The sequence below is a fragment of the Gossypium hirsutum genome, chromosome A06, assembly GCF_007990345.1.
Source record: "Gossypium hirsutum isolate 1008001.06 chromosome A06, Gossypium_hirsutum_v2.1, whole genome shotgun sequence".
In the NCBI taxonomy this organism is placed as follows: domain Eukaryota; kingdom Viridiplantae; phylum Streptophyta; class Magnoliopsida; order Malvales; family Malvaceae; genus Gossypium; species Gossypium hirsutum.
Window position 1 is genome coordinate 121,791,359 of NC_053429.1, and position 7,777 is coordinate 121,799,135.

Here is a 7,777-nt window from a genome sequence, read left to right on the forward strand (position 1 = left end):
TTTTTTTCAAACTTTTTTTTATCAGATTTGATGAAAGTATTGCTAAAAAAATTAAAGGGGATGATGTGGAATATTTTTAATGAGATATAATTTATTATTTAGATAACCCAATAAGATAATTACATGTGAAAAATAATAAAATAAATAAGTCATACATGAAATTAAAAAAATAACTTTTAATTTTAAAAAAATTAGTGTAATTATCTAAAAAGAGGTTTCAAAATGAATGCATATTTGTTTATTAATAGGTTTCAAAAATATAATTAATAAATCAAACCAAAAATAATGAAGGCGTGCATTCATTTTGAAATATTTTTTTAGATAATTATATTTATTTTCTTTAAATTAAGAGTTATTTTTTTAACTTCATGAATTATTTATTTATTTTATTGTTTTTCACATGTAATTATTTTATTGGGTTATCTAAGTAATAAACTGCATCTCATTAAAAATATTCCACATCATCTCGTTAACTTTTTTAACAGTACTTTCATCAAATTTGTTAAAAAAAGCAATTTGAAAAAAAAAATAAAGATTGATAGTAAAAAAAAGCTCAAAAATACAATCAGGATTATTTTAACAAAACATGTAAACATTAGTGGCCAAATTTATCATTAAGCCTTTAAAAAATACCGATGACTTTCGTTACTTCCATGAATGAGAAACCCATTTTTTTTTTAAAATTGTAATATATTTTTTATTTATGATTTTTAATAATTTTTATTTTGATAATATTTTTGAATTTTTAATTAATTTTCAAATTATAATTTCATGTCATCAATGTCACGTGTCGTCATCTCCTACTATCACCTATGTCTGATTTAATGATTGTATAAAAAAACTAAATTAGTTTATGGAAAAAAATTCAAATATCAATCTAGGATAAAAAAAAAGCGAGGGTTAAATAACTATTTGGTGTTGAACATTTTTTTGTCTAAGGTCCTAAACTTGGCAATTGTTTCCACATCGGGACCTGGACTTCACAACTTTTTTCATATTGGGGCTTGAACTTTTTTTTCCAAGTTAGGTCTTGAACTTGGCAACTGTTTCTACATTGGGGCCTAAATTTTAGGGTTTTCAATGACTAACTTGGATAAAAAAGTTCAAGTCTCAATGTGAGAACTTTTGTCAAGTTCAAATCCCAAAATGTGATTTAACCCTTAAAAAAACCTTAAGCACCAATTAGGGAAGATGTGTCAAATTCAAGTGCCAAATATGTCTATAAGTTTAATAAATTATTTACATTTTTTATTATCTTATCAATAAATATATATTTTTTTAAAATATCATTGTTTAAATATTATTATACTATTATTTAAACCTCAGACTGACACCAACTTAATTGGAGAAATTATCAAATTATCCTTATATATTTTAAATAAATTATACTCTTGCAAGGGTATTTTCATTTTTTATATTTAAATAAAACCAATAAAAAATTACAAATGATGATATTTAGGCTCATGTCATCAACATACATAAGACCTCAACCTTACCATTATAACTAAAGCTTCATTTTAATTTTTTTAATAAATTAGTATTATTATACAAAAGGTTTTACCCACATTGTTAGTATATTAACAATGCCATTAATTGAGTTTGTGTAAGTCAACTTAATATTGACTTTTTTTGGATTGAATTTTCTTTTCACCAACATTATAACATTTTGACATATTATAGAAAACTAACAATCCTATGAAAAACAATTAGAGTGCATTTAATATTATTAATTCGATGTATTTATCTATTTAAATTTTTTTACTCACAAATTAAACTAATATTTTCATTTTCATTTTATACATATTGCATATGTGTTATCATTATCAGTTTCAAACTATATGATTTTTTATCTAGTGTATGCTATTTTTAAACACATATCTATATTCTAAATTCGTTATCTTTCACATGCATACATGTGTGATAAAATAGAATTAATTGTTTAAAAAACATAAATACCCTAGCTTAGACCAGAATAAACCCTACACATGGTAAGATTCAAGACAAGATAAAATTTAAACAAAACTCAGATATGATGAGATTCGAATATAGATGTTCAAAGGCTTATTTTTATCATCTCAACCGAATACATTATTAATATACAATGCCCACAAAAATATAAATTAAATAAAAATGAAAACATATTTGTTGAACTTGAATTCTAGAACTTTGTTCTTCCCAATATTCTCCAAAGAATTGATAACATTTAGCAATGAATTACCAAACCCATCCAATCCATCATAAAATTTTGCACATGGTAGACAATATGGTCCTCTTTCCCCTTATATTTTCTTCCGTACATTGGTTCTTGATTTTGATATTATTATGTGTGGAATAAAGACGATTTATTGGCCCCAAGAGTTGGTAATTTTAGTGGGAACTACTTTTCTTTTAATTTTTATGTATTTAAATTTAATGGATGCTTTGCTCTGAATGTGAATATTCTTTTCCATAGGAATAAGATTCTGAAGCTAATAATTTAAACAGTTTTAATAAAAGATTCACAAGAATTTTTAATGAAAAAGTTAGAATTACAAGAGTTTATGTAGATTCTTTAATTAGTTACAAGAATTTGGTTGGATTTTTATTTCATTAAAGTTGTATTTAATGAAAAGATATTTAGTAAATTGATAATCTACAGGAAAAGGGAAAACAACAGGGTAAACATATCAAATGTTCAGTAAATTCACAGGCAATAAACAACAACTTACCTCAATTTACAATTTAATACGATAAGCTACTAGCTTGACAAGTTTGCCTAAACATGGCAATCACATATCAACAAGGTGAGTTCAATATATAACCGTATCATATAGTAATTCAAACATATAACATTCCAATTCACTTATAATCAACATTACAATGATATAAACATAATTAATCAACGTTTAATCAATTAAATATCAGATTCATATAATTTTCTGAATCGAATCGATTGATTCATCACATTCTCATACCAGTCCTCTAGACTTGTATGTCTAGTTTGCATACTCTTTCGTATGCTACTGAAATTTATATATCATAACTCTTCCTTTAAGCATTATTTCACAATATCAATTCAATTGATATACTATTATCAACTTCATATTTTATATCCCTATTAACCTAACTCGGACTCAAACAGATACACGGATCTAACTAACACACCAAATTTGGCACCTAATGCCTCATCAAGAAATCTAAAGTAAATATATTGCATCCAATGCTATAATCAGTATAACTGAAGAATAAGTTATGCTCAACACTCATCGACATGTGTCAAAGCAACCCGTACTCTGTCACATCTTGAAAACCGAGTTAAAAGAAATTGGGTTAGTAAAACCAAGAGTGATCACATCTTGATTTCAAGTTAAGATTGTGAAATATTGTCAAGTAATTTGTTCTGGTTCAATAATTAGGTGTTGTGCTTGTGTGAGTGAGGTTTTGGGTTTGAATCTTTCCCTTGAATTTTTGTTATATTTTCTTAACCCTTATCCTTGATCATCTAGCATAAATAATATTTTTACTCAACTAATGTTAAGAATGAATCTATTGGTTTTTTCTTCCATTTTTACAATCTTCGCTTTTAAGATTTTTGTTTAATATTAAAAAAAATTTGGGACATTGTTTCACATTTAAAACATAAAATTTAAAATATAAGAAAAAAACCCACTCACCTGACTATCCAAGAAAAAAAATCCTCATTCGTCCATCAGCTTCTTGTATAATAAAAAAAAAGCCTTCACCCTTTGGCTTTTTTTATTTTGTTAATTTTAAATTTATTGAATTATGAATTTTTATTTTTGAGTTTTATTAATGAGTATTTTATATAATTGATAAATATTTTATATTTAAAATTTATTTAGTATCATTTATTTGATATTTGTAAATGTTTTTATATCTATTAAATATTTTTTTTAAATATCGATAAATCCAAAATGGTACATCAAAGCATACCAATACCGTTATGTATTAGTTCTAATAGAAAAATAATGTGTCCACCAGTGCGATACTCACTACTTTGGTCTCAACTCAGATTACCAACAATTCCTTATTTTTACAAGGTAATAGGTATTATTTTAAGGACAATTTTATCTTTTCATATAAAATTTAAAAAATATCTATTATTTTTCATAAAAAAATAAATATTATTTCTAATTAAAATATATATATTATTTTGAAGGTAATTTTATTTTATTTTTTAAATTCCTGCACATAGGTGGGCCACATCTAATAAAACATTAAAATAATTTTATGATTTTATTTTTAAATTTTAATGAACTATTATTTTTATTTTTAAAATATGAATTCAAATTAGTTCTTAAACCGAACAAATAATCTAAACCTTAAAGCAAGTAGTTGATTTCAGAATAATGCTATCACCACTCAGACCGTAATTGAAAAATCACCACACCATGTCAGATCACACAATAATTTTATCAATCGTAAGTATTGGGAGCATCATGTACCAAACTCCACCTTTGTCCTAAATTTTTAAAAACAGTTGAGGAAGACGTGAAGAATTAGTAATAATTTTGACATGCAAAAGTGACAAAAAGTAGTGTATATAAATACATACATTTCCTTCTTCATTTCTTCAAAGAAATCTCTAAATTTGTCAAATAGAGATTAACCAAAAAAAAAAAAAACAGAACACCATGAGCTTGAAGTCCTCAGCTAGCTTTTACAATCAAGCTTTGCCATATGTGGCCATGGTTTTAATGCGGTTCGGCTCTGCCGGTATGCCCATAGTTGCCAAATACGCTCTTAACAGAGGTATGAGCCAACATGTTTTAGTGGTTTACCGGTTCATCATTGCCACTCTTGTTCTTGCTCCTTTCGCCATTGTTTTCGACAGGTTTGGTTTTTTTTGTTTATGTTTGAGTTCGGAATTGGTCCCGGAAATCACAATCCGAATGATGTTCATTTTTTGCAGGAAAGTTCGGCCGAAGATGACCTTATCTGTCTTTGTTCAGATAGCTTTGTTGGGCTTATTAGAGTAATCAAATCTTAAACCATTAACCAAGTTTTTTGGTGTTAATCGTGATCGTGGACGTAACGTTTGATTTTTCTTACAGGCCTGCTATCGATCAGAACTTGTATTATACCGGCATAAAGTACACGACAGCAACCGTGGCGACCGCCTTGTCCAATGTTCTACCAGCCTTTGTGTTTTTGCTAGCTTGGGTTTGCAGGTAAATTAGCAGTTGATTGCAAATAAAATATGACTAGAAACGTTTATTTCACGAAAAATGAATTTTTACATATTTTCCGATCTTGAAAGTTGATATTTTTGCAGGCTTGAGAAAGTTGATGTGAGGAAAGTGAAGTGCCAAGCAAAGATTTTGGGGACCATTGGAACTGTTGCAGGAGCAATGATTATGACAATTGTTTATGGGCCAATGTTGCCATTGCCATGGACCAAAGTCAATAATCATCACCAATCTACTAACACTGATGCAAAAAACAATGAAGATGCTCTAAAGGGTGCTGTCATGATCCTTGTAGGATGTGTTTGTTGGGCATGTTTTGTCATTCTTCAAGTAAGAAATCCAAATTTGGACCCTCTCATGTTACTTCAATTCTTCATTTTTCTTAAAATTTCTGTATTTAACTCCCCTATTTATCACATATCCAAACACAGATATAAAAGTATAATTTTTTGAAACAAATACTTGTGCCGGACACTCACATTCAAATTTGAGTGCTTTACATAATACTTACAAATGAGTCCAAGTAGCATAGGTTTTGAGTTAAATTGAAAAGCAAATTCAATATAGGTTTTTTGAGTTATAACCATGTTTTGGTCTTTGTATAGGCGATTACCCTAAAATCATACCCTGCCGAGCTCTCCTTAACAACATTAGTTTGCTTTATGGGCGCAATTGAAGGTGGCATTGTTGCCTTAGTAATGGAAAGGGGCAATGCTGCTGCTTGGGCCATTCACTGGGATTCTAAACTCTTTGCTGTAGTTTACAGTGTAAGAAAGCCCTTTTTTTCTCATCACGGATTTAAATTATGATGGTATCAAATCACATTTATCACAATTACAGACAAACGTAACATCATATTCAATTTTTTTTTTTGGCAGGGAATTATATGTTCCGGGGTTGCTTATTATATAGGAGCAATGGTGATTCAAGCAAAGGGCCCTGTTTTCTTTGCGTCATTTAACCCTTTAACAATGGTTATAGTAGCCATTATGAGCTCCTTTATCTTTTCTGAGATAATGTATTTAGGAAGGTACGTAATTTGCATATCTGAATCTTCTGTTTTTTAGAACACTAGGAAATAAAAGTAGCTTTCATTTGGATTCAATGTTTTTAAATATAAATAAAGTAAATTGCTTCCTAAACTAAATACTTTTAATCGAGACAATTTACAATTATGTATTAAACTTTATGGGATCCCACATAACTTAGTCCACCAATATCATATCAACTTTCAGAAAGGGAAAAATATATATTTAGTTTCGTTAATTACAAATATTTTATATAATCTACATTTTTTCCTAATTTTTCTAAAATAAATTTCTTGGCTTCACTCTCTCCGTCTGAATTAGTTATTTTATGAAATATAAATTCAGTAGTGTTAATTAGTCAAAAGATGGTAAAAGTATCACAAAGATCATTATACTAGAAGTTGGATTGCATTTTGTACTTTTTACTCAACAAATAAGCAAATTGGTGCATCTACATTAGATCAAAGAGTAAATTGGTCATTCTGGAAAAAATTTCATCTAATTCTACTATTAAAAATCAGTCTCCATTCATCGGTACGAGATACACATGGCACATCATGTGTCACTATGTAGTTATTCTGTCAGCCACGCTAGCTTTTAACAATACAAGTGGATAATAATTTTAATAAAAATGGCTAATTTACTCTTTAATCTAATATACAGATATTAATTTACTCATTTTTTTAACATGTAGACTTTCATAATACTTTAATGGTCAAAATATGCATAATTTGGAATGAATTTCCCTTTAACCCACAAAATATTAGGTGACAGTTTTTGATGAACTGTGGTGTCACCAAAAAGCCTAATTAATCAACACAAAAAGACAATTCAATAGTTTTGTATATATTTTTTCTTACATGATATATTTAAAACTAATTTGATGTCAACTCAAATGCCAAAAAATTGCAGGGTAATTGGAGCAATGATGATAGTTGTAGGGCTTTACATGGTCTTGTGGGGAAAAAGCAAAGATCAGATTTCGTCAGATTCATCAAACAACAACACTAAGGATGAAATTCCCATTAGTGGTGATGAACTTCAAATGGCCACTCAAACAACAACAACACCCATCTCCAATCAAGATTTTGTAGTTTTGGATTTAAACAAAGGGGCTGTTTCTAATCAATCTTCTAAAAACAACCCCAAATAAAATATCATAATATATATATATATGCATGCATCTGACTAAGCTTATTTTAATTGTTTGTTTGGTTTTATCAATTTAGGGTTCCATGCTTTCTTTCTTTCTTTTTCTAGATTTAGATTTGGATTTCTCCATTTGTATCAAAATAAAGATTAAGGAATAATTTTTTTCTTGAAATGCACAAATATATATTTGATGTTTATTTATGAACTTATTTATTTATCACAACACCCATAAATAGACACAAATTCAAAAATAATATATTTTTTAACTCCACAACTAAAGTTAAGTAAAATTAAAAAATTAACATATGTCTCAATTCTTTATATATATTTCTCTTTTAATATTTTATTATACTATATAAAATGTTCTTTGTATTTTGTTATAACGTCTATCATGTTCTCCATACCTTA

The 7,777-nt window shown here is 27.8% G+C and overlaps 1 protein-coding gene across 1 annotated transcript; it reads left to right on the forward strand.

Moving 5' to 3' along the window:
• The first annotated feature begins 4,575 nt into the window (after positions 1–4,575).
• On the forward strand, positions 4,576–7,553 carry LOC107900473 (WAT1-related protein At2g39510). The gene is made up of 7 exons (XM_016826083.2): positions 4,576–4,834; positions 4,913–4,975; positions 5,055–5,171; positions 5,276–5,519; positions 5,795–5,956; positions 6,068–6,219; positions 7,130–7,553. Exons 1-7 carry the CDS (start codon positions 4,635–4,637, stop codon positions 7,368–7,370), a joined length of 1,179 nt encoding a protein of 392 aa, XP_016681572.2. The 5' UTR covers positions 4,576–4,634; the 3' UTR covers positions 7,371–7,553.
• The last annotated feature ends 224 nt before the right edge of the window (positions 7,554–7,777 follow it).

Coding starts and splice junctions, on each gene's coding strand:
- LOC107900473 (XM_016826083.2), top strand. CDS start 4,635: ATGAGCTTGAAGTCCTCAGCTAGCTTTTACAATCAAGCTTTGCCATAT. Junction 4,976..5,054: donor GCTTTGTTGGGCTTATTAGA/GTAATCAAATCT, acceptor TTTTTCTTACAG/GCCTGCTATCGATCAGAACT. Junction 5,957..6,067: donor TCTTTGCTGTAGTTTACAGT/GTAAGAAAGCCC, acceptor TTTTTTTGGCAG/GGAATTATATGTTCCGGGGT.